The sequence below is a fragment of the Coregonus clupeaformis genome, chromosome 33 (assembly GCF_020615455.1).
Source record: "Coregonus clupeaformis isolate EN_2021a chromosome 33, ASM2061545v1, whole genome shotgun sequence".
Classification (NCBI taxonomy): domain Eukaryota; kingdom Metazoa; phylum Chordata; class Actinopteri; order Salmoniformes; family Salmonidae; genus Coregonus; species Coregonus clupeaformis.
This window is the reverse complement of record NC_059224.1, coordinates 19,891,241-19,919,071: the sequence shown is the minus strand read 5'-3', so window position 1 is coordinate 19,919,071 and position 27,831 is coordinate 19,891,241. Positions and strand designations below refer to the sequence as shown.

Genomic DNA, 27,831 nt, shown 5'->3' with positions numbered 1-27,831 from the left:
CCCAGCGCGATGCTCTGACACCATCTTACAGCTACCCTATGTTCTATTCCCCCGACGTTCAGCCTCACGTTCGCTCAGCGTTGAATTAGTGTTCAATCTTCATTTAGAGAAAGCAGATATAGGCAGAAACAGTGTAATCAGATCTGCCAAGGGAGAGGAGTGTGATGAATTGGAATCTAACTAACTTGTACTGGTGGATAGATTGAATATTGAAGTTGTGCTTGATTGATTAAGAAATGCAAATTGGTTTTGTATACCCTTAAGAGATGACAACACTTAAGACTTAGGCTAGTTAGTGGTTTCAGCTAAGGTCTTATCCTCTTAATCCAAGGGGCATTGTAATCCTTGTAGCACAACACATGAATAACAGAAACAGAGTGCGAAACAGGAAACAGAGTTAGTCCACTTACCGATAAACGTCCGTACGCACCTCCTCTCATTATACACCTCCCACAACTGAGGAGAGAGGGATGAGAGAAGAGAAGATTAAAACTGATTCTGCCAATAGCACTCTGTGACCCTTTGATTGGTTTTGACCAGCATGGTTCAGTGTCTGAAGCACCAGTCCCACTGGTAAACAGTGAGGGTATCATCAGAAACCAGCACAGGGCTCATCTGAGACAGCGCTTCATTAAAAACCAGTAGGTCCCTGGTTCTACCAGGAACACGCAGAGAGACCAAAGACATCTTTATAACTAAATCCACAGGATAGAATCACTCTCAGCTAAGCCAAGGAGAGAGAAATGGAAAGATGGAGGGATGAAGGGAACAGAGAGTAAGAGAAGAGTCTCCTTCTCCAAAAATACAAGTTAGTTTGTCTCAGTCAAGAAGAGGGAGAAAAGAGAGATGGAGCAGAGAGAGATATCGTTTAACTTAATATGAAGAGAAAAAAATAATGCAGAGGAAAGGGGACATGAGAGGAGATATAGAAGAAGAAGATAGTTGTAAATCACCACCTCAGTGAGGACTTAATGGTGTGTCAGCGTGGCAGGACTGTGTCAGCGTGGCAGGAGTGTTCCTTACCTTGATCTTACAGTCCATAGAGCAGGAGAGCAGCAGGTGACCTGACACAGGAAACAGACGGATAGCACTGACCCCCTGCAGAGAGAGCGAGAGAAAGAGGTTAATGGACGTAATAGAATAATATAATAATCTGCCTGTCTATGAGCTCGCAGGTGGTCCTCTGTAGCTCAGCTGGTAGAGCACGGCGCTTGTAACGCCAAGGTAGTGGGTTCGATCCCCGGGACCACCCATACACAAAAAAAAAAAAAATGTATGCACGCATGACTGTAAGTCGCTTTGGATAAAAGCGTCTGCTAAATGGCATATTACTATTAGGTGTGCGTATGGTATTGCTATAATTCCTCTTATATAGAAGGCTAATTGTCTCAAGGAATTAGAGCAGGTATGGGCAACTCCAGTCCTCTGGGGCCTGAATGATGTCACACTATTGCCCCAGTCCCAGCTAACACACCTGACTCCAATAATCAACTAATCATGCTCTTCAGTTTAGAATGCAATTAGTTTAAATCAGCTGTGTTTGCTAGGGATGGTGAAAAAGTGTGACACCACTCCAGCCCGAGGACTGGAGTTGCCCATCCCTGAATTAGAGAGTAAGGAGAGATGAGAGAGCAAGGCAAGGAGCACTCAGCACAGCAGTAGTATTATACCATAGTAACATAACCCTATACCATCTTATGTGACTCTTAAAGTTGAACTGAAAGCATTTTAGCAACATGAAATCTTATTAAAATCAGTTTTAAAAACATTTTCTGACAAGTGAGCACTTAGATATGGTCATTTTCACGTTTTCATAAATTTGTAGAATGTTTGGGAAATACAGTGGGGGGAAAAAAGTATTTAGTCAGCCACCAATTGTGCAAGTTCTCCCACTTAAAAAGATGAGAGAGGCCTGTAATTTTCATCATAGGTACACGTCAACTATGACAGACAAATTGAGAAAAACAAATCCAGAAAATCACATTGTAGGATTTTTTATGAATTTATTTGCAAATTATGGTGGAAAATAAGTATTTGGTCAATAACAAAAGTTTCTCAATACTTTGTTATATACCCTTTGTTGGCAATGACACAGGTCAAAAGTTTTCTGTAAGTCTTCACAAGGTTTTCACACACTGTTGCTGGTATTTTGGCCCATTCCTCCATGCAGATATCCTCTAGAGCAGTGATGTTTTGGGGCTGTCGCTGGGCAACATGGACTTTCAACTCCCTCCAAAGATTTTCTATGGGGTTGAGATCTGGAGACTGGCTAGGCCACTCCAGGACCTTGAAATGCTTCTTACGAAGCCACTCCTTCGTTGCCCGGGCGGTGTGTTTGGGATCATTGTCATGCTGAGTGGCGCAGTGGTCTAAGGCACTGCATCGCAGTGCTAACTGTGCCACTAGAGATCCTGGTTCGAATCCAGGCTCTGTCGCAGCCGGCCGCGACCGGGAGACTCATGGGCGGCGCACAATTGGCCCAGGGTAGGGGAGGGAATGGCCGGCAGGGATGTAGCTCAGTTGATAGAGCATGGCGTTTGCAACGCCAGGGTTGTGGGTTCGATTCCCACGGGGGGCCAGTATAAAAAAAAATAATGTAATCACTAACTGTAAGTCGCTCTGGATAAGAGCGTCTGCTAAATGACTAAAATGTAAATGTAAAATGTTTCATCTTCAATGCCCTTGCTGATGGAAGGAGGTTTTCACTCAAAATCTCACGATACATGGCCCCATTCATTCTTTCCTTTACATGGATCAGTCGTCCTGGTCGCTTTGCAGAAAAACAGCCCCAAAGCATGATGTTTCCACCCCATGCTTCACAGTAGGTATGGTGTTCTTTGGATGCAACTCGGCATTCTTTGTCCTCCAAACACGACAAGTTGAGTTTTTACCAAAAAGTTCTATTTTGGTTTCATCTGACCATATGACATTCTCCCAATCCTCTTCTGGATCATCCAAATGCACTTAGCAAACTTCAGACGGGCCTGGACATGTACTGGCTTAAGCAGGGGGACACGTCTGGCACTGCAGGATTTGAGTCCCTGGCGGCGTAGTGTGTTACTGATGGTAGGCTTTGTTACTTTGGTCCCAGCTCTCTGCAGGTCATTCACTAGGTCCCCCCGTGTGGTTCTGGGATTTTTGCTCGTGCTTGTGATCATTTTGACCCCACGGGGTGAGATCTTGCGTGGAGCCCCAGATCGAGGGAGATTATCAGTGGTCTTGTATGTCTTCCATTTCCTAATAATTGCTCCCACAGTTGATTTCTTCAAACCAAACTGCTTACCTATTGCAGATTCAGTCTTCCCAGCCTGGTGCAGGTCTACAATGTTGTTTCTGGTGTCCTTTGACAGCTCTTTGGTCTTGGCCATAGTGGAGTTTGGAGTGTGACTGTTTGAGGTTGTGGACAGGTGTCTTTTATACTGATAACAAGTTCAAACAGGTGCCATTAATACAGGTAACGAGTGGAGGACAGAGGAGCCTCTTAAAGAAGAAGTTACAGGTCTGTGAGAGCCAGAAATCTTGCTTGTTTGTAGGTGACCAAATACTTATTTTCCACCATAATTTGCAAATAAATTCATTAAAAATCCTAAAATGTGATTTTCTGGAGAAAAAATTTATCAATTTGTCTGTCATAGTTGACGTGTACCTATGATGAAAATTACAGGTGAACTTGCACAATTGGTGGCTGACTAAATACTTTTTTCCCCCACTGTACGTACACTAAGGCATTTGTGAAAACAATACAAAGTGGGAAAGCGGCCGTGCGTTTGGACAATTAATAGACACTGCAGGAAATAAAACATCTGTCTCGTCCAGGACCGGAGTCTACGCAGACCGGTGCGCCATAGCCTATCAGAGCTACAGTAGGCCTTTACGCGAACAAGCCATTTGCCACACAGGCCTGCCATCATTCACTTCAGACTGGACTGTGTGTTTGCAGGCAGTAGCAACAGTGGGACTTTAGATCATTAGAACGCATTTGCCAAAAGCCACAAAATACACCTGAATGGATTTCTGCAAATATCTAAATACCACGGGAGTCCTCTTACATTTGAGAACTTTATAGTCCTATTGATCAAACAACCATGAAAAGGTAGGCTCTCTCTCCCTCAATTATGCACATCAACAAGATCAACGATTAATGCTAGCCAGAGCAAGATGAGCTAAAATCTAACGAAGGAACATTAGATAAACCTTCCCAAACTTTTTCAGCTAGTTGGCCATCAAAATTGCACTGATAAATGATGGGGAATTGTAGCCTCCTCGTCCTTTTGCAGCATGCCTGCCAATGCATGCTTATCCCAACCAAGCACTCGAGCTCACTGGCTAAAGTGTCGGTTCGTCCGTTTTTGTCCAAAATATTGAGTAATTGAAAGAGAAACAGTGCATCCCGAATGGAGGCAGCAAACAATGTACCAGGCCAGCTGTGATTTACAACCTGATAGTAATATTATTTGGACTACCAAGAAATGCATTGGTTCATTATATTAATCATGCATTGAACTGAATCCATCTATTCCGCCAACAATCCCTTAGTGTACGTCATGGAATGTTGAGCTAAATAGAACCTATTTGTAAAACCTCTTATAAAGTTGGTTTTGTAGCATAAACTGCGAATTTGATATTTTTGACTGATATTATGATTGTCTGTTTCATATCTGCAAAGTAGTTAAAACGATGTCAGTTCCACTAACAGCACAGGTGTCAAACTCATTCCACGGAGGGCCGAGTGTCTGCGGGTTTTCACTCCTTCCTTGTACTTGATTGATGAATTAAGGTCACTAATTAGTAAGGAACTCCCCTCACCTGGTTGTCTAAGTCTTAATTGAAAGGAAAAACCTGCAGACACTAGGCCCTCCATGGAATGAATTCGACACCCATGCTTAACAGTGTAACGTGGTGTCTTATCTTTTGTCTGTATTCCCACAGAGCCAGAACAATCCTTATTTTGCCATTTCAGAAACAGCAGGTGCTGGAGTTCTAAAAGGGTTCAGTGCATCTTTAATATTTGCCTCTGGTCATAATTATCCCTTGGTCTTTGGGAGTTTGTTAATGTTTCATCAAGGGCACAGTCACCCCTCTGGAAACATCAACACCTCACTGACACACTGCGTGTGTGTGATAATACTCACTAACAACTGGTCTTGGACAGCACTGATCCCCTACCCATCAACAGTTCAGTGTGTGTGTGAGAGAGAGATTAAACTTAGCCTGCCCTATGGCTAGCAGCACAGCAGTAAGAGAGGACATCCTCCTTGAATGCTAATTCTACAGAGGCAGATATCAGGCATTTATGCCTTGCTGCACACTCATTTATGCCAAGACATGTTGCTCATGGCATCCCCCGTGCAGGATATTCCTCAAATCACAATGAGGTTAACAGAAAACGTCTCTAAATTATCAAACCATCTACCAGTCTCTCCATCCATCCTCTATCTTTCCACCAGAAGCCCACTAGCATGCTTCCTTTTTTATTCCTCTAGCTTTTCAATTAGGCTCTTGGTATGCAACTGTTCCAGTATGTGGGATGGAAGCCCTGAGCGATTCTCCCCGCTCTCACGCTACCGCAGACAGACAGGCAGAACCAAAGGCAGGTTCACATCTTCTCCACACTCAGTCTGCTGAACCAGAAATGTCTTCCTCTCCATCTTTTGCTCACACACACACACATTTCCCTCATGTAAAGATGACAGACACTGTAAAGTGTGTATCACAGTCACACAATAGCTAAACCCCAACCCAGAGTGACCGGAGTGTTACCGCACTCATCTGAGTCCAGTGTTTCCCCTATATGCATTTGCTAAATTGTGGCCGCCACTGCATAACAAAGAATAGAAATGTAGATATGTATGCCCCAGGAAGACCCCCCCACTTGACTCTTCCACCGCTGCTGAAAAAAATCCTAGGGGAAACACTGGAGTCCGAAGGTGTCCACACACACACACAACTCACCTTGGTGTGTCCAGTCCAGACGTGGATCTGTTTCTTGGGCAGGTAACACTTGTCTGGTATGTCTGCAGTACGCAGGTTGATGCCCACGTCTTGGGGTACGTGGAGGTAAGACCTCCCCTGGTAGTCATACGCGTCTTTAACTGGAGACACAGAGGAGATACTGTATACAGTAAGACTGAGGACTTCCTACATACAGGGCTACAGCAATTTTTCTTCTCATCTGAGTGAATGCTGAAAAGTTTAGTTATGTAATTAGTAACGGTTGAGATGAGTGTGTTAGTTACCATGGAGAATGGTCTTCTCCTCGGCCGGAGCTTCTTCCTCATTCCTTCCCTTCTTCTGCCTCTTGGCTGTGATCTCATCCAGCTCCTTCTGTTCCTCCTACAGACCAATCAGCAGACAACAATCAGTTAGAATCAGACCATATCTCTAGGGGAAAAAACAGTTAAGTCTAAATAATCATGCTCCTATATAATATAAGCATCCTTATTGCTTTGAGGAACTTCACACGGTATTGAATGATTGATTAATTGATTACCTCTGATGGTTTGGCGCCGTCCTTTTCGTCCACGTATTTCGCCCAGGGCCCGAGGTAATTGTCAATGTCATCCGATTCACCTCCTTGCACCTTTTTCCTCTTGTCATGTTTTTTTGGGCCAACCTCAAACACAGTCAATCCTACGAGAGGAGAAACACAAGAGAAACTGTAACATTATGCTCTTTCTTTCACCAAGTTTTATGGAGAACAATGACCACACTACACACTTCCACAGCTTTCCATTAAGTTTCAAAACATCCCCCTTACCTGCTAGCAATGCACCCCAACAAAACACAAAGAGTAGGAAATGAAGGATTACCTTTCTTTTTCTCTGCCTCGTCCACTGCACCGATGTAGCTATTGGAGGAATTCTGGCTTGTTGTGTCCACAGACGGATCCAGAGCATACCCTGAAAGCAAAAGCGAATGACAAGTGAATAAAATAACCAAGATGCTACATTCCCCTAAAGCCCCAAAACGTTAGATTCAAGGTGAAAGGAAGATTGACCTCTTCACTAGACCTTATTCACAGCTGAACGTTCTATCATAGACAATGGCCGTGGTGTGAATAAGGTCTATTCTGGTCACATAGGCTACAGTCACAGATGATCCTACTCTTACACTAACTTACCAAAGGTGGAGAAGGTCCTCCTCTGCTGTTCGAACATGAAGTCATTGACGTGAGCAGGCTCTGCATAGCCAGACAGCATATTCCTGGGAGCAGCCATCTGTTGACTTCTATATGGGTTGACAGGACCAAACTAGGAGAAAATAAACATGTAAGAGTGAACACAGCGCAAAATTGATGTTCGGTAGGTACAGTTAGGTAGGTACATTCATTAGAATGATGTATGGCAGTTTTCTTGAGTAAAATATTACTATGAAACATTTTACCTCTGGTGCAAACATGGTTTCATATGTGGGGTTGTAGGTGACCTCTTTGAGAGAGGGGTCCAGATGCACACCAGTCTCCACAGCCTCCTGTTGGGGTGAAGAAACATGACCGGTTTTATACTGCTCATCATTTGTCAGTCATCAGGCTATGAAGGCTCTTGAGTTAAAGGGGCTTGATGTTAGTTGTCACACATCTATCCTGGGGTGCGTTCAGTTAATTAAAAGTTTTACTAAGTTGCGTGACGGCTGTGTACTGGACAACATGTTTCCTCCAAACGTTGCGCACTGTTCTTCACCAGTCTGAGGTGCGTTTGCTCCCGTTTGGTGGGTGTGGCCTGAACAATATGGGTGTGAGCATTTGAAATCGCAAAACTCATGCAGCCCACCGTACACAATCGATAATCACAATGTTCAGGACAGCACTGTTTCCAATGAATCAAACTTTGCACACCATTGTGTTCTGTTGAGGGCGGCCCAGGTTTGATTTTAAATATAAATTCATTAGCTATCTTGCTAAGAAATCAGCCAGCTCCATACAATATATCTAGTTACTAGTTAGCTATTCATTTTCCCACCTGACTAGCCAGCAGATCCAACCTGCTTGCTTACAGCTGCACTAGGGTCGAACAGGCTTACTGTGTAGACCTAGACACCACGGAGCCGGCGCAAGATAGGTCTCGGAAAACGTACTTCAACCCAGGGATGAGAAATGCGTTGTACTCCGAATTGTCCCATTATCCCAACTGTTACACCGAGAAGACTGAATGACCGCTAAAAAACTAGCAGTCGTTTAATCTTCCCAGTGTAACAGTTGGGATAATGGGACAATTCGGAGTACAACTGTTTTTTTTTCATCCATTCGAATTATAATAGTTCCTCACAGTATTTGAAAAATCTTTTCAACACTCTCCGACCTCGATTATCAGCGTCGCTGATAGGCTATGGACATGTTGCATGTATTTGTTTCTATTTTAATGATTGTCAATTTAATCTTCATACTATCGCATAGCTGTCCCATTCATACTTTCATTGTCAATTCATTATCTTATAGCCTATTTTTGGAAAACCTAAGGTAGGCCTAGGGTTTTTAATACTTTTTAAGGAAAGGATAAATATTTGCTCGTGTCTGACATACGCTGGTGGCTTTAATTGACGGGTGCTTTTATGGGGGTGTGCGTGTGTGAGTTTGCTGATTCTCTCTCTAGGCCTATACTGTGTGTCCTTTCAGAAAGTTCCGTAAAGTAGCCTGTCTGGACTCCATCTCTTTAATAAGAATCAAACACTCCTGTCATGATTTAATCTTGTAAAAGGCCTATTTTCAGTAACTTAGGCTACATTATTTCTCTCATTATGGCCACTGCCATCGAATGACCACAGCAGCAGGGTTTGTGACGTTATGCAAATATTTCGGGAAAAGTGGGAGAAAACCCATCAGACTTTGTTTGAATGGTTTTGTGCATCGAAATAGGATCCGGATTTTATTTTTTATATGCAGAAAAGCCAACAGACAAGGAAGGCATACATCTTGATTTTGACTCCGTTAATGTTGTGTCAATACGAAAATGCGACAGATCCTCTTCAACCTGGCATTTCTTAATTTGTTGATTCATATTTATAAGTAATAACCTGAATAATAACAATGAAATGCCATGATAATAACTAAGTGTAATGGCTTGTTTTAAATAGGTTTTATTAAGCATATCCATGTAGACAGTTGTGAGTCTTCTTGGGTAAGTCTGTAAGAGAGCGCAGGTGCCAAGACCAGAGTAGGCGCGTAAACAAGATGGCGTATTGAATAGAAATCGGTACAAAACACCTCAAGATAAAAACATAATATTCAAAATCAGTAAGTTAGACTAAATATTAGCATTTCATATATTCGCAGTTAATATAATTCAATCTGGATAATAACAGAAATAAGATCATAAGGCTAGAGAAATATATCGACAAATATTACTACAACAAGCAACACCCAAACATGACTGAAGACAAGCGTGAGAGCCGATCCCCAAAAGAAAACGCGACTCATCGACAGATACAGATGATATATGCTTTTCACCACTAGGTATGGTAAGTGTGGAAAGCGACCTGTTGAAGTCGATAAATGACAAATTGGGCATATTAGAACTGGTCAGTAAAGACGTAAAAGAGTTGAAAGCGAGTCTTCAAATGAGTGACGAAAAAGCTTTGGTAATGGAGAAAGAAACCAAAGAAATAAAAGTGACAGTCTCTAAAATGGAAACGGACGTTAGGGAATTAAAAAAGGAGAACAATCTTCTGAGAGAAGCCTTACTAGACATCCAAACTAGATCGATGAGGGAAAATCTAGTACTTACGGGTATTCAGGAAAAGGAGGGAGAAATAACAGAGAATATTATGAAGGACTTCCTGCATACAGCGCTACAAATCCCACTCGAGGCTGTCGATAAAATCCAACTCGAACGTGTACATCGTTTCGGGAAAAAGAGGACAGAAATATGAGCGCCCAATCGTTGCCAAATTTGCTTTTTTTAAGGACAAAGCTATGGTGAAAAGCCTGGGAAAAAGACTTGCTGGCACGAAAATAGGCATGAATGATCAGTTCCAATCTTCAAGGAAAACAGATTAAAAGGGAAACGTGTTGCACTAGTGGTGGATAAATTATATATTGACAACCAAATGTTCAGAGACACAAAGACTACTCCATGGCTATTCTAAAAGTTGTAATGGAGGAGTCAAATATTGGAGCACCTGATACTAGCAATGATAGGGATTGTAATATTAAATAATATTTATAGTAAGTATAGTATTTTATAAATGGATAAAACTATATAACAAGCAGAATAATACATCTTTATATACAAATAATTAGAACATGGATTTTTTTGGCGGGAGGTTGTTGTTTTGGCGGATGGTTGTTGTGGTTGGTCCTGTGTTCTCTCTGGCGTCCCTTTCCCCCTTGCAGCAGATGTGGATGCGGGTGCGTTTGCACGCTCGGCCCATTTCTTCCGCAGTCAACCATGTGGTGTGCATTTTTGTGTTTGAAAAGGTACGGCGTTAAGTGAGTGAGAGGGGAAATGGTTGCATATCCCAGAGCCGACCGGGGGTCTATGAACAGGGGTAGTGAGAGAGAGAGCTTTCAATTTTGTGTAGATGAGGGATATACATTTTTAAATATAGTATACATCTAATCTAATTATTCATTGTCCTATCATGATGGAAAGATCCCTAACCCTATAACCTGGACACCCACCTGAGCGACCCATACACCAAAGAGAAGTTCCCATCTATTTTATGGACCTGCTGTGAATATGCAGCCTAAATAGAGAAATAAATGCGGTCAGAGACCTACTTGAGCAGCACCGCCCCCCTCAAGATTCTGAGCCTGCCTGGCAGGGTTGGTCCTACAAAGCCAGAGCCCCCTGATGGGAGAGCATAATATACAAGGAAATTCTCAAAGCTGCTAATGAGAACCTTGACGACCTTTTACCTAGCCGGTGGGGATTCCGGTGGGGTACGCCCACCCAGGTAGTGGCAGTGCTGGCAACACTGGCTGCAGTAACCCATGGGGAGGGGGTCACACTCGGACAATCAGAGAGGGGGGTTTATCATTGTGGCCCAGGTGGCACAAAATAATCAAAGGTCTGACCGCATGGAGATGCTTGGGAAAATGGTTACAACAGGGGATCAGAGTGTTTGTGTCTCAGGTGAAGAGGGTGGATCTGATCTCCATCACCTAGGACTTGACATAGATTAAGTAGATTAATCAAATCTCACATTGTTGTCAATTTCTGCTCAATTTGCATGCTTTCTCAATCAGCTTTAACTGTATGTGCACTCGTAGATCAAGTTATTTCTCGAGTTGGGCTCTGGGATATAACAGCCGTTGAGTATCGGATTTTATGGTGGATTGTGGAGGAGGGGGGTTGAGTGTGTTGGAGTATGTGAGTATGTGCGTGTGTGCTGGTCTGGCATCTGTTGTGGGGGGTGGGGATGTTGGGGGGGGTATGGGATGGACCGCGGGAATTATTTGCTAGGATAATAATTGCTTGTCAATGAATTAAATGTAATACAATGGCAATCCTGGTTATATGTTAGAATCCTATGCGTGAACTGCCGACATTATTACGCATATTAATTGATAATGATGGAAAATAGGATATGCATAATAAAAATAAAAAAAATAGTTATATAGAGATATATATATATATATAGAGGTGAAAGCATTGGAAATGCTTTTGGCGGTTAACCTGCTTCTGTTTTGTGGGTGGCACTGTGTGCTGTTTTCGATGGATGGGTCCTGGCCTCTCGGGGCCTTAGGGATACGGAGGGACGTGGGGGGGATGCTGATCACTGGGATGACGGCTCAACTTGGGATGGGGAGGGGCTTTAGCGGGGGAATTAGTGGAGAACAATTGAAGGGTTACTCCGTAGCAATGCAAATATCACAGTACAGCTATATGGACACTCAATCATTACGCTATTTTTTATTGGTAAATTTACAAACATATATAATGATAAATAGACTTGAAACTTGTATCTCATTATGGTGTATGGTGAAATAAGTATAGCCAGTTATAATTGTAATGGCTTAGCTGATAATAACAAAAGAAGAACAATATTTACATGGCTCAAAGAGAAGGAATATAATATCTATTGTATACAGGAAACTCATTCAACAATTCGAGATGAAGTAGCGTGGAAAAAAGAATGGGGGAAATATACTTCTCCCATGGGCAAAGAAATTCAAAAGGGGGTGATGATATTAATTAATAGTAATTTCGATCCGAATGTGCAAATTGTCCAAATAGATACGCAAGGTAGATGGATTATTTTAAATATGGTATTGGACCATAAACAGATATGGCTCATTAACCTTTACGGACCAAATAATGATGATCCACAATTCTTTGACAATATATATAATAAATTATCAAGCCTGCAAGCAACTCAAGACAATATTATTATGGTGGGGGATTATAATACTGTTTTAAATAGCTCAATGGACCGAAAAGGAAATCACACCACAAACAATCACCCACATGCTCTTAAGGAAATTGTGAATGTCATGGATACATTAGAACTAGTAGATATATGGAGGCTTAAATATGCTGATCTAGTGAGATATACATGGCGGAGACTGAATCAAGCTAGTCGTCTTGACTTCTTTCTTATCTCATTCTCGTTGGCACCAAAAGTAAAAAAAGTGTTGATAGGGGACAGAATGCGGTCGGACCATCATATAATAGGCATATACATTACTCTGACTGAATTTCCACGTGGGCGAGGATATTGGAAATTTAATCAAAGCCTATTAGATGATAATTTATTTATAATTAGAACAAAGGAATTTATAACTGACTTTTTCCAACATAACATAGGTACAGCGAATCCCCTCATTGTATGGGACACCTTTAAATGTGCCTTTAGAGGCCATGCAATTCAGTACTCATCTCGAAAACAAAAGCAATTTAGGTCAAAAGAGTTTATACTAAGAAAGGAAATAGAAAGTCTAACAGAACAGATAGATGGCAATAAAAACTGTAACATAGAGGCTCAGAATAAATTAGAGGAAAAACAAAAAGAAATGGAAAAACTTATTCAAGAAAGATCAAGTGTAATATATTATAAAAATAAAGCAAACTGGATGGAATATGGGGAAAAATGCACAAAATTCTTTTTTAATCTTCAACATAGGAATGCTACCAAAAAGAACTTAATGAAACTGGTTACAATTGACGGAGTCACCCATAATTCACCTAATGATATTTTGAAGGAAGAAACAAAGTATTTTAAGCATATGTTTTCTTTTCAGTCGCCTCCATCTCCTCTAACTGAAGCTAATTGTAGAGATTTTTTTCCTATTGATAATGTCAAATTAACAGCCACACAGAAAGACTCATGTGAAGGTGAAATTACAGAGGAGGAACTTCTGGATGCAATTAAAGACTTTAAGTCCGGGAAAACTCCAGGGTTGGATGGCATACCAATCGAGGTATACCAAACCTTTTTGATATACTAAGAGGACCGTTATTAGCATGTTTTAACCACTCCTATGTAAATGGTAGATTATCTGACACTCAAGAAGAAGGTCTGATCTCATTATTACTGAAACAGGATACAAGTGGAAAATATAAAGATCCAGTCCATTTACAAAATTGGAGGCCCCTTACACTTCAGTGTTGTGATGCAAAAATCCTAGCAAAATGTATAGCGCATAGAATTAAAAAGGTATTGTCGGATATTATTCATTCTAATCAGACAGGTTTTTTACATGGAAGATACATTGGAGATAATATAAGGCAAGTATTGGAAACAATAGAACACTATGGAAAATATGGGAAACCAGGCCTGCTATTCATAGCAGACTTCGAAAAGGCATTTGATAAAGTTCGACTGGAATTTATATATAAATGCCTGGAGCATTTCAATTTTGGAGAATCTCTTATAAAATGGGTCAAAATCATGTATAGTAACCCTAGGTGTAAAATAGTAAATAATGGCTATTTCTCAGAAAGTTTCAAACTGTCAAGAGGAGTGAAACAAGGTTGTCCACTATCGGCATATCTATTTATTGTGGCCATCGAGATGTTAGCTATTAAAATCAGATCCAATAATAATATCAGAGGATTAGAAATACAGGGCTTAAAAACAAAGGTGTCATTGTACGCAGATGATTCATGTTTTCTTTTAGATCCACAACTAGAATCCCTCCACAGCCTCATAGAGGATCTAGATACATTTTCTAACCTCTCTGGATTAAAACCAAATTATGACAAATGTACTATATTACGTATTGGATCACTAAAAAATACAATTTTTACATTACCATGTAGTTTACCAATAAAATGGTCTGATGGTGATGTGGATATACTCGGAATACATATCCCAAAGGAAATAAATGATCTCACTTCAATAAATTTTAATAGAAAGTTAGCAAAAATAGATAAGATCTTACTACCATGGAAAGGAAAATACCTGTCAATTTGTGGAAAAATCACCCTGATTAACTCTTTAGTATTATCCCAGTTTACCTATTTGCTTATGGTCTTGCCTACGCCTAGCAAACAGTTTTTTAAATTATATGAGAAAAAAATATTAAATTTTATTTGGAACGGCAAGCCAGACAAAATTAAAAGAGCATATTTATATAATGAATATGAATTCGGAGGACAGAAATTATTAAATATTAAAGCATTAGACCTATCACTAAAATCTTCAGTCATCCAAAAGTTATACTTAAATCCGAACTGGTTCTCAAGCAAATTAGTAAGATTGTCTCACCCACTGTTCAAGAAAGGCCTTTTTCCCTTTATTCAGATTACAACCTCTCACTTTCAGTTATTTGAAAAGGAAATAATCTCCCAAATGTCACTATTTCTAAAACAAGCCATAGAAAGTTGGTTGCAATTTCAATTTAATCCTCCAGAAACGACAGAACAAATAATGCAACAAATATTGTGGTTAAATTCAAATATACTACCTAAAGGTATAATCTTCGTAAATGATATCATCGGTAGGACTGGTGGAGTTATGTCGCACATGCAGCTAACAAAAACATATGGAAATGTCTGCTCTACCCAAAATTACAACCAAATAATTGCAGCCTTACCGCAAAAGTGGAAGAGGAAAGTTGAAGGGGGAGAAAGTAAGGAACTTGTCTGTCGGCCTTGCATTAAAGAACATAATTGGTTAAGGAAAACTGTGATAAATAAAAAAGTATATCAGTTTCACTTAAGGACCAAAGGATTGACAGCAGTCCCATATAGATTGCAAAATAGTTGGGAAGAGATCTTTGACGTACCGATCCCATGGCATAGTGTTTATGAACTGACACGCAAAACGACACCGGATTCAAAAATTAGAATCTTTCAATTTAAATTATTATATAAAATTCTTGCTACCAATAGAATGTTATTTATATGGGGGATACAATCTTCCCAGCTCTGCAGATTTTGCTGTGAAGAGATAGAATCATTAGATCATTTGTTTTGGTTCTGTCCATTTGTAGCTTGTTTTTGGACACAGGTCCAGGAATGGCTAAAGGATTGCAATATTTACCTGGAACTAACCTTGCAGATAGCATTACTGGGTGATCTGAAAAGTCATAGTCAATCAATCAATAATATAATAATACTTTTAGCAAAAATGTTTATTTTTAATTCACAATCTGTAGAAGCAATGAGAATAGAAAGGTTCAGAACTTTTGTAAAACATCACAGTATGGTTGAAATATATATGGCAAATAGAAATCCTATATGGATGGTGTTAAGAGATAGATGGGAGGTATTGAATAGAGTTGAAGGATGGGACTAATAACAAATAACAACAAATAATAACAAAGATAGCTAATAATGTAAGCATACTGTGTCCATAATAAGTATATAGGTTGTATGTTGGGAGCTTTTGGGAAAGAGCACAGTTAGAAAGATATGGCATTTAGAAGCAAACCGGATGGACATCATGAAAATGATCGGAGAGGTTGAGAGTAGAAGAAGTTTAGGAGCAAAAAAATAAATATATGTATATATATATATATATATATATATATATATATATATATATATATATATATATAGATAGATATAGAATTATTGTAAAATTAACTCTGTCTATAAGGTGTAGATAGTAAGTATAGACCGGAAGTAGAGGCCTGGGCGTTGTTGTTCACTAATTTACTCCAAGTAGGGAAAGGATGGTGGGGTTGAAAAGTAATAAAGGGGAATATATATATAAAAAATAAAAAAAACATGGGGATTGGAAGTGATGCAGACAATTACATTGATAGAAGATACAATCTATCTGCAATATTAAGCTGATCCATCCCCCCGAAAAAAAGAAAAAAAAAAAAAAAAAAAAAAGCATATCCATGTAAACAAGTGTACAAACAGAATTGTGACCTACCCTTTTTGACCTCACCCCCTGAACGTTTATGTCGGTGACCATGTACATTGGTATGGCCAATTACCGTAACCTCAAATTCCAAGACTGTCATAGCCATATACTGACCACACAACTACTGGCAAACTACTGACCACAACCACACATTTACATTTTAGTCATTTAGCAAACGCTCTTATCCAGAGCGACTTACAGTTAGTGAGTGCATACATTTTTCATACTGGCCCCCCGTGGGAATCGAACCCACAACCCTGGCGTTGCAAGCGCCATGCTCTACCAACTGAGCAACACAACTACTGACTACATCTACTGACCACAACCACACAACTACTGACCACAACCACAGAACTACTGAATCACACAACTATTGACCACAATTACTGACCAAAGGTTGCGTTGGCTGTGTGTTTGGGTACAGTAGTCTGTGTCGTCATGCACAATTTACGTTTTAGAGCGTAGATTAGTTAAAAGCTCTTCAGTTCTGGCCCACCCAATATTCCATAGTCCCACCCATGAACAAATGAATGGCTACGCTACTGACATGAAGATGTCCATTGTCATCGCCAATCAGGATTTCATTGTGAATGTTGAAATATATATATTTTAAATTACAAATAAAATGACCATACTTACACAAATTTAACCAGGATCTGAAGTGTCTATGACATCATAATCTAACCACTCGACAAGCCTACAGTGGCACCAAATTAAACCTGCGATTCTCCAAGCTCTGTAACGCTTTAATGAACCGGTCACAATTTTTCTCATTTGCATCCAGCTAAATAAATAGACTATCTATCCATTATCGCTCGCAACCCCAAGTCATAACCACGATTAGGCCTACCTGCCACGTTGGTGTAGTCTTACAGTTGCCTAGGATACATGTATTTCCTTATATCATTTCACTTACCCTTTTTTCAGTAAATACCGTCTTGAGTGTATTTACTGTCGGCCTACTCGATGGCAATCTCGGATCATATTCAACGTAAAAAGTAGGGTGTCCAATCAAAAATATTTTTGGGGACCAAGGGGTATGGGAGGAATATGTTCACTGAGTAGATAATCATTTCAGAAAACCAATGGTCAAAACTGTATCCGATCCAAAGTTATAGTTGTTTCCCCCTGTAGAATTGCCAACATTATGGGAACAAAATCAATGGAGGTGCGAGATAAAAAGTGGTCGCTTAGGGCAAAAAAGCTTTGTGACAAGTCATTATACATTTGAGTCATTTAGCAGATGCTTTTATCCAGAACGACTTACTGAAGCAATTGGGGTTCAGTGCCTTGCTCAAGGGCACCGACTGATTTTTCACCTAGTCGGCTCGGGGATTCGAATCAGCGACCTTTCGGTTAATGGCCCAACGCTCTTAACCGCTAGGCTACCTGCCGCCTAGTCATCAAGCTATAGCCTATACAGTACATGTAGGCTATCTTTCTGTTACATTGTGTGTAAATTAAATAATTGGAAAGCAATATTTATAATTGATTAGGACATATAGGCTATCCTATAAATATAACACGAGCAGCTGTAATTCACCTCAAGCGTCTTCCTCATATGCCGCGCTGTCTGATTTTATATGTAGCCCACCTGAAATGCTGATATTCGCGTTGTAGCCTACTATTCATCTCTACCCAAATCCGCAGGACATTTAGACTAACAACATTGAGGTATGATAGCTATCTATTTTGATATGTGACATAGGCCTATATTATTTTCAGATTTTGATGTATGCTTTCATATTCAATGTTAAATAACATTTTTGATGATTTCCCACAAAAACAAGCGTAGTTTTGTGACATCTCAATGAAGCTTCAACATAGGCTACTACGAGACTTGACAATTCAAAGCCTGCATACTTCAGCTCCTGTTATCCTAATTGTACTTTTGTTACCCGCATTTTTTTATTTTTTGCGGACCACTGCAACATAAAAGTTAATGCGAGGACGCCGCACCGCTGTCAACAGTGCTCCGTGCTTTGTTGTAGGATGTATTACGTTAAAAAAATCTGATTTTGGAAATTGGCCTAATGTTGATGATTTGTTAGAGAAAAACTGCACTGAGCGACTAAGAAACTGAAGGGTCGTATTTATTTTATACCATAAGGAAGTAACATTTCCTCAATAAATTGCCTTCTCTCGCACTATGATCCTGTGCCTGGATGGACTCACTATAAAAAGAAATACATTGCAGGATCATTGTGTAACAGACAAACAAACGTGGTTGTTTGAACCTGTTAAGACAACGATGTGCACATTCCAATGATCCAATGTGACAGTCTAGACAGGATGAACGGGACAGTGGGAAAAATGTCTGATACTGGGCTTAGGAAACACTTTCTGTAGGCTATTCTTAGAATTACATTTTTGGAGCGTTGTTCACTACCACTGCCTGCTTTCCCACTTTGTGACAGTACCATTGTAAAAATGGCCCGACTGAATAAAATATATTGTAACCCGACAACATTGAGTTAAAAACAATCAAATCCAATGATTTTTGACCGTCTGTAGGATGGGGTGCCGCTAGTGTTTAGGGTAATCTACAGTATTGCCTACAATGTTTAAGATATTCTCCTATTTAATTGTATACCCTTTCAAAGACATGTACGGTTGCATGATTTCATTAGTAATTGGCACAGAGCGGAGGCAAACGATGTATGCAACATTGGTCATTCGATGTTTTATGGAATATCTTTCCGTTTACATAATTTAGTAAAGCGAGAATACACTAGGCCTACTTCCACATTTTTGTAAAGGATATGTAGACTACAGGTGGTATGAGCGATTATCTCCGAACAATGGTGTACCTCTTATGATCAAATAAGTGTATATTTTCACCTATTTTTAATTATTGAAAGTCTGCATATGTAGGTATGGTGACGCCAGGTGTCATAATAAGGCAGGTGCGGGCAAGGACGGTTAAACTCGTCTCTCTCATCTTTTAAGGTAAACATCCAAAACACACTTTTTTCTTACTTTAGCTACTTCAATGCAGGAATTAGGCTATACTTTTTAAAATTAAACATTTAAAGTTGCATTAATCAACATTGGAAAATTTGTTTCAATGGTCACCAAATATTTTCTTCTCATTGGTTTTACTGGAAGATATCTCAAAGATAGGCCTAACTTCTCATTATGTAAACTTATTACACTACCATTAATAATAATACTTTCAGCCAACTGAGCAATCACACAATTTCTACAGAAACTTCCTTTTCTAGCTACTTATTTTCACCAAATATTTGTATAACAAGCTCATTGTTCTATCCATAGAATTAGGAATTTAATAGGATCTGTAATGGTTCTATATGTGCTTTCACTATCCACCTAACGTTAGTGTAGGTAGATAAGTAAAGTTAGTGATTACATTACAAAGTTGCTTTCTAGGTGACAAGCCGACTGTGGCTGGATAGCACTAGTAACTAGTTAGCGTTGCGTACCTCCACAGCTAGCGTACATTAGCTAGCTAAAGTATCTAGCTTAATTAGCAACCGGCTAATCTGCCTTGCTAGCTCACTTACCTTTACGGCGACCTCAGGAGCTGAATTAAGGAGAGCCAAAGACATTGTTTGGCCAGATTTCAACGGTTGAAGGTGTGCTAGGGCATCAGGGTCAACTTTTTCTGGACTAACATTAGATTTTGTCTCATTATCTGAATCTGAATCGGTCCCGTACGAAACGAGGGACTCAACGGTGGCAGCCATCTTGGATGTTGTGAATGCCCAACCGGAAATGTCCTAAAAGTAGGTATTTACTTTCAAATTAACATGCGCTGAATACAACGGGTGTGTACTTTACCGCGAAATACTTGCTTACGAGCCCTTCCCAACGATGCAGTAAAAACAAAAATTACACAAGAGGAATAAAATATACAAGATGGGAGCTATATACAGGGAGTACCAGTACCAGATCAATGTGCAGGGTACGAGATATTTGACGTAGGATCAATATGTACATGAAAGCAGGGTAAAGTGACTAGACATCAGGATATATAATAATAAGAGTAAAATAAAGAACAAAGTAGCAGTGTGTGTGTTGTGTCGGTATGTTTGTGTGCGTGTGTATAGTGTAGGTCTATGTGAATGTGTGTATGTTTTGTGTAGTGTGTGTATATATATAGTCTTGACATTAAAGTGAAAAAAAAAACTACAATAAAACATCAAAATTGGGAGAGATTAATCGTTTAATTGAATATTATAATGATACAATTTGGAATAACATACTATAAGTCACTGTGATTTCAACAGATGAGTGATCAACGGATACAAATACATGTTATACGCCTTTAAGGATATAATTCTCACTGGGCATACACGATTTCTAAAAGTTGGACGTGCTCACATTTCGTGATTTCCTTTTCCCAAATCTTTAATTCCGTCCACTCAGCCTCCTGAGTGGCGCAGTGGTCTAAGGCACTGCATCGCAGTGCTAACTGTGCCACTAGAGATCCTGGTTCGAATCCAGGCTCTGTCGCAGCCGGCCGCGACCGGGAGACTCATGGGCGGCGTACAATTGGCCCAGCGTCGTCCAGGGTAGGGGAGGGAATGGCCGGCAGGGATGTAGCTCAGTTGATAGAGCATGGCATTTGCAACGCCAGGGTTGTGGGTTCGATTCCCACGGGGGGCTAATATAAAAAATAATAAAATGTATTCACTAACTGTAAGTCGCTCTGGATAAGAGCGTCTGCTAAATGACTAAAATGTAAATGCAAAATGTCCATCCTCAACCCCAGAACGTGGGTGCTCATATTACACGATGATTCCCTAGTCCTAGTTGATCCTGCGCTGCGTTTCTTGGTTGTTATAGGGAAAAAATGCCGACACGCAAACAGTGAGCTGCTTTATTAGTGTGCATATTATTATGTGCAGAAACATTAAAAAAGAGAGGCGCAGAATATGGATTTAATATTAAATAATAATGATAATATTACATTCTATTTTTGGTTTCTGCCATGGTAGGACGCAGATGTAATATTGGTGGAGTTCGTTTTGCATGCCCCGGGTGGGTGGAGATTTCACTTAAGGACCAATGGAATTGTCTAAAATAATCAAACTCCTTCCAACCGGGGCACCCGGCCATGTAAAACGAACTACCCCACTGAAAAGGCAGCTGCGTTTTCTCCCCAACTCCACTAATCTGTCTTCCATCACCTCTGTCCACACTTCGCGCGTTGTTGTTGCTTTCCTCTAGGCCATCATTGTTCTTGGTCTCACATGCTGAATGCTCATTGGCTATTGGCAGCAGTCCTTGCCCAATCGCGTTTTAGCACTGCTCATACTTACAAGATGCATGACCAAAACGTCTGACATGTCAGAAAATTATCTGGACATCCGACAGGGGTCAGGGTCTTCATTTACAAACCCTGCATATGTACAAAGTATACCCCAAAATGTACGTGAGCCAGATTTATAAACGTTTAATTTAACGTTAGAATGTTCTCACCTCCCTGCAAACTTTAGACCATGCTTATTCACATTTGCTAGTGGTTGAAATAATTGCCAGCTGGCAAGTAAGTATTGGGGATATCGTGAAAAGCTTATTAATTAAAAACTAAAAACTGGAAAACATATTAACAAGAATGCAACCATTCGCCATTAGTGAGAAGAGTGAAAATCTGTGTTTTATTTTTTAAATCTAAAATAATTAGGAATCGTATAATTAGACATCTTTTTCCTATTTAATGTATTTTCATAACCATTGCAGAATATATTCCTCACCTTTTCTGGCCTTGATGGGTTCATATTCTCGAAGGAGCCATACAACAAATTACCATTCGCATACCTCATTTTATTGGACCTAGTAGCCTAGTAAATAGATAGGTTAAATGTATTTCAAGTTTATCATACATATGCAATATCATACAGTCGAATTTAGCAACTGATATTTTACATTGAAGTAGGTCTATGTATCAAGTTTCAAGTTTTTATTGTCACGTGCACAAGTACAGTGAAATTCATTTATTGCTTGCCCTATCCCAACGCAGTAATGAATATTAGTAGTAGGCCTACTATAACAAAAAAAAAGTCAAGTAGAACAAAAACACGTGAAATAGAACTGTAATTGTACTATTATTGAATTTTTTTTGAGTAGCCTGTCCTACAATGTTTCAGAATTCGCAGGCAGTCCTTCATATTTAGATTGGGGGAAAAGTCTATATAAAACATTGTTGAATTCAAACGTTCGCTGACAGGTCCACAACTATTTGCCATTGTTTTCTCGTTTAGAAACTGACACAGTCATTTCCCAGATACAGCATAAATTACTGCTAACGATTAAAACGTTCTGCCAACACAGTAAATAGCTTATTTCAAATATTTGACAATATGGGTAGGCTACAGTATTGCTGTGCGTGCGATAGGAGCGCAACATTATTGCCTATTTGATCTCAGAGCCTATACCAAGGTAGGACATACAGTTGAAGTCGGATGTTTACATACACATTTACATTTACATTTACGTCATTTAGCAGACGCTCTTATCCAGAGCGACTTACAAATTGGTGCATTCACCTTATAGCCACTTTACAATGTTTTCTAAAAAAAAATGTTTTGTGTGTGGGGGGGGTAAGGGGGGGTAGAATGATTACTTTATCCTATCCCAGGTATTCCTTAAAGAGGTGGGGTTTAAAATGTCTCCGGAAGGTGGTGAGTGACTCCGCTGTCCTGGCGTCGTGAGGGAGCTTGTTCCACCATTGGGGTGCCAGAGCAGCGAACAGTTTTGACTGTGCTGAGCGGGAACTGTGCTTCCGCAGAGGTAGGGGAGCCAGCAGGCCAGAGGTGGATGAACGCAATGCCCTCGTTTGGGTGTAGGGACTGATCAGAGCCTGAAGGTACAGAGGTGCCGTTCCCCTCACAGCTCCGTAGGCAAGCACCATGGTCTTGTAGCAGATGCGAGCTTCAACTGGAAGCCAGTGGAGTGTGCGGAGGAGCGGGGTGACGTGAGAGAACTTGGGAAGGTTGAACACCAGACGGACTGCGGCATTCTGGATGAGTTGTAGGGGTTTAATGGCACAGGCAGGGAGCCCAGCCAACAGCGAGTTGCAGTAATCCAGACGGGAGATGACAAGTGCCTGGATTAGGACCTGTGCCGCTTCCTGTGTAAGGCAGAGTCGTACTCACCGAATGTTGTAGAGCATGAACCTACAGGATCGGGTCACCGCCTTGATGTTAGCGGAGAACGACAGGGTGTTGTCCAGGGTCACGCCAAGGCTCTTCGCACTCTAGGAGGAGGACACAACGGAGTTGTCAACCGTGATGGCGAGATCATGGAACGGGCAGTCCTTCCCCGGGAGGAAGAGCAGCTCCGTCTTGCCAAGGTTCAGCTTGAGGTGATGATCCGTCATCCATACTGATATGTCTGCCAGACATGCAGATGCGATTCGCCACCTGGTTATCAGAAGGGGGAAAGGAGAAGATTAGTTGTGTGTCGTCTGCGTAGCAATGATAGGAGAGGCCATGTGAGGATATGACAGAGCCAAGTGACTTGGTGTATAGCGAGAATAGGATAGGGCCTAGAACTGAGCCCTGGGGGACACCAGTGGTGAGAGCACGTGGATCTGATGGTTCACAGTATCAAAGGCAGCAGACAGGTCTAGAAGGACAAGAGCAGAGGAGAGAGATTAGCTTTAGCAGTGCGGAGAGCCTCCGTGACACAGAGAAGAGCAGTCTCAGTTGAATGACCAGTCTTGAAACCTGACTGGTTTGGATCAAGAAGGTCATTCTGAGCGAGATAGCAAGAGAGTTGGCTAAAGACGGCATGCTCAATAGTTTTGGAGAAAAAAGAAAGAAGGGATACTGGTCTGTAGTTGTTGGGGATCGAGTGTTGGTTTTTTGAGAAGGGGTGCAACTCTCGCTCTCTTGAAGACGGAAGGGACATAGCCAGCGGTCAAGGATGAGTTGATCAGCGAGGTGAGGTAAGGGTGAAGGTCACCGGAGATGGTCTGGAGAAGAGAGGAGGGGATAGGGTCAAGCGGGCAGGTTGTTGGGCGGCCGGCCGTCACAAGTCGCAAGATTTTATCTGGAGAGAGAGGGGAGAAAGAAGTCAAAGCATAGGGTAGGGCAGTGTGAGCAGGACCAGCAGTGTCATTTGACTTAACAAACGAGGATCGGATGTCGTCAACCTTCTTTTCAAAATGGTTGACGAAGTCATCCACAGAGAGGTAGGAGGGGGGGGAGGATTCAGCAGGGAGGAGAAGGTGGCAAAGAGCTTCCTAGGGTTAGAGGCAGATGCTTGGAATTTAGAGTGGTAGAAAGTGGCCTTAGCAGCAGAAACAGATGAAGAAAATGTAGAGAGCAGGGAGTGAAAAGATGCCAGGTCCGCAGGGAGTCTAGTTTTCCTCCATTTCCGCTCGGCTGCCCGGAGCCCTGTTCTGTGAGCTCGCAAGAGCCATCAAGCCACGGAGCTGGAGGGGAGGACCGAGTCGGCCGGGAGGATAGGGGACATAGAGAGTCAAAGGATGCAGAAAGGGAGGAGAGGAGTGTTGAGGAGGCAGAATCAGGAGATTGGAGGGAGAAGGATTGAGCAGAGGGAAGAGATGATAGGATGGAAGAGGAGAGAGTAGCGGGAGAGAGAGAGCGAAGGTTGCGACGGTGCATTACCATCTGAGTAGGGGCAGAGTGAGTAGTGTTGGAGGAGAGCGAGAGAGAAAAGGATACAAAGTAGTGGTCGGAGACATGGAGGGGAGTTGCAGTGAGATTAGTAGAAGAACAGCATCTAGTAAAGATGAGGTCAAGCGTATTGCCTGCCTTGTGAGTAGGGGGGAACGGTGAGAGGGTGAGGTCAAAAGAGGAGAGGAGTGGAAAGAAGGAGGCAGAGAGAAATGAGTCAAAGGTAGACGTAGGGAGGTTGAAGTCCCCCAGAACTGTGAGGGGTGAGCCATCAAGAAAGGAACTTATCAAGGCGTCAAGCTCATTGATGAACTCTCCAAGGGAATCTGGAGGGCGATAAATGACAAGGATATTAAGCTTAAATGGGCTAATGACTGTGACAGCATGGAATTCAAATGAGGAGACAGACAGATGGGTCAGGGGAAAAATTTAGAATGTCCACTTGGGAGAGATTCCTGTGCCACCACCCCGCTGACCAGATGCTCTCGGGGTATGCGAGAACACATGGTCAGATGAGGAGAGAGCAGTAGGAGTAGCAGTGTTTTCAGTGGTAATCCATGTTTCCGTCAGCGCCAAGAAGTCGAAGGAATGGAGGGTAGCATAGGCTGAGATGAACTCTGCCTTGTTGGCAGCAGAACGGCAGTTCCAGAGGCTGCCTGAGATCTGGAACTCCACGTGGGTGGTGCGTGCAGGGACCACCAGGTTAGAGAGGCAGCAGCCACGCGGTGTGAGGCGTTTGTATAGCCTGTGCGGAGATGAGAGAACAGGGATAGACAGAGGCATAGTTGACAGGCTGCAGAAAATGGCTACAATAATGCAAAGGAGATCGGAATGAAATGAACTAAACATCTGGGAAAGGAGAGAGCGGGGCCTCCCTCACCACAACACCCAAATATAACTCTCCCAACTTCCACCTCAGAAACTATAATTGTTGTAAACTACAGCGGTTCAATGTTTTCTAGGAATAGACTAACTTAGTTTATTCAGCTAGCTAACTTGGTACAGTATTCTTCCGTGAAAATCGTCCAGGGCACCTAGTCATAAGACGCCACAGCCAGCTAGCATGCCGGACTCCAACAACACGGTTTAGCACCAATACTCGGCCACAACAAACCACCAGTGTGTCTACACGCCAAGCAGATCGTTCGTGTCCGTGTCTGACGTTGTGGGTTAGTCCCGACAGCTTGAGCGAGTCCGTCGTCAACTTATTCAGCCAGTTAGTTAGCTAGAATAGTTAGCATACTAGCTAGCCATTGCTTTCAAACAAAGAAGAAACCCCTCATTTAACGGCACGGACACACAGAGAGAGCCAAGCTAACATTAACTAGTCACCCATGTCCCGAATTCCTTGAACGACTCTGGCTACCAATATGTAAAAACAAAACACAAATGTAGGTTATGACTTACCCCTAGCAACTACTGTTAGCTAGCCAAGTGCAAAGCTAGCCACTGAATTGACTCAGCCAGTTAGCGTCTGTACACCTTAGCCAAATACATTTAAACTCAGTTATTTACAATTACTGACATTTAATCCTAGTAAAAATTCCCTGTCTTAGGTCAGTTAGGATCACCACTTTATTTTAAGAATGTGAAATGTTAGAATAATAGTAGAGAGAATGATTTATTTCAGCTTTATGTCTTTCATCACATTCCCAGTGGGTCAGAAGTTTACATACACTCAATTAGTATTTGGTAGCATTGCCTTTAAATTGTTTAACTTGGGTCAAACGTTTCGGGTAGCCTTCCACAAGCTTCCCACAATAAGTTGGGTGAATTTTGGCCCATTCCTCCTGACAGAACTGGTGTTACTGAGTCAGGTTTGTAGGCCTCCTTGCTCGCACACACTTTTTCAGTTCTGACCACACATTTTCTATAGGATTGAGGTCAGGGCTTTGTGATGGCCACTCCAATACCTTGACTTTGTTGTCCTTAAGCCATTTTGCCACAACTTTGGAAGTATGCTTGGGGTCATTGTCCATTTGGAAGACCCATTTGCAACCAAGCTTTAACTTCCTGACTGATGTCTTGAGATGTTGCTTCAATATATCCACATAATTTTCCTTCCTCATGATGCCATCTATTTTGTGAAGTGCACCAGTCCCTCCTGCAGCAAAGCACCCCCACAGCATGCTGCCACCCCCGTGCTTCACGGTTGGGATGGTGTTCTTCGGCTTGCAAGCGTGCCCCTTTTTCCTCCAAACATAACGATGGTCATTATGGCCAAACAGTTCTATTTTTGTTTCATCAGACCAGAGGACCTTTCTCCAAAAAGTACGATCCTTGTCCCCATGTTTTTTTTTGTTTCACCTTTATTTAACCAGGTAAGCCAGTTGAGAACAAGTTCTCATTTACAACTGCGACCTGGCCAAGATAAAGCAAAGCAGTGCGATAAAAACAACAACAACACAGAGTTACATATGGAATAAACAAAAACGTACAGTCAGTAACACAATAGAAAATAGAAAATCTATATACAGTGTGTGCAAATGTAGTAAGTTATGGAGGTAAGGCAATAAATAGGCCATAGTGCAAAATAATTACAATTTAGTATTAACACTGGAGTGATAGATGTGCAGAAGATGATGTGCAAATAGAGATACTGGGGTGCAAATGAGCAAAATAAATAACAATGTAAATAACAATATGGGGATTAGTGTCTCCAGCTTCAGAGATTTATGTAGTTCGTTCCAGTCATTTGCAGCAGAGAACTGGAAGGAATGGCAGCCAAAGGAAGTGTTGGCTTTGGGGATGACCAGTGAGATATGCCTGCTGGAGCGCATACTACGGGTGGGTGTTGCTATGGTGACCAATGAGCTAAGATACAGCAGGGATTTGCCTAGAAGTGATTTATAGATGATCTGGAGCCAGTGGGTTTGGCGACGAATATGTAGTGAGGGCCAGCCAACGAGAGCATACAGGTCCCAATGGTGCGTAGTATATGGGGCTTTGGTGACAAAACCGATGG

At 41.4% G+C, this 27,831-nt stretch overlaps 1 protein-coding gene across 1 annotated transcript in view; it reads right to left on the bottom strand.

The window, feature by feature from the left end:
* Window positions 1–19,991, bottom strand: part of LOC121548767 (pre-mRNA-processing factor 17-like) — a 55,411-nt gene extending 35,420 nt beyond the window's left edge. The window contains exons 1-9 of the mRNA XM_041860314.1: window positions 19,782–19,991; window positions 7,384–7,470; window positions 7,121–7,250; window positions 6,810–6,899; window positions 6,491–6,630; window positions 6,237–6,333; window positions 5,953–6,092; window positions 1,024–1,098; window positions 411–456 (exon numbers count right to left, since the gene is read on the bottom strand). Coding sequence (XP_041716248.1) covers window positions 411–456; window positions 1,024–1,098; window positions 5,953–6,092; window positions 6,237–6,333; window positions 6,491–6,630; window positions 6,810–6,899; window positions 7,121–7,250; window positions 7,384–7,470; window positions 19,782–19,964 — 988 coding nt within the window. The 5' untranslated portion in view covers window positions 19,965–19,991. The remainder of the gene's footprint in view (window positions 1–410; window positions 457–1,023; window positions 1,099–5,952; window positions 6,093–6,236; window positions 6,334–6,490; window positions 6,631–6,809; window positions 6,900–7,120; window positions 7,251–7,383; window positions 7,471–19,781) is intronic.
* Between the last annotated feature and the right edge of the window lie 7,840 nt (window positions 19,992–27,831).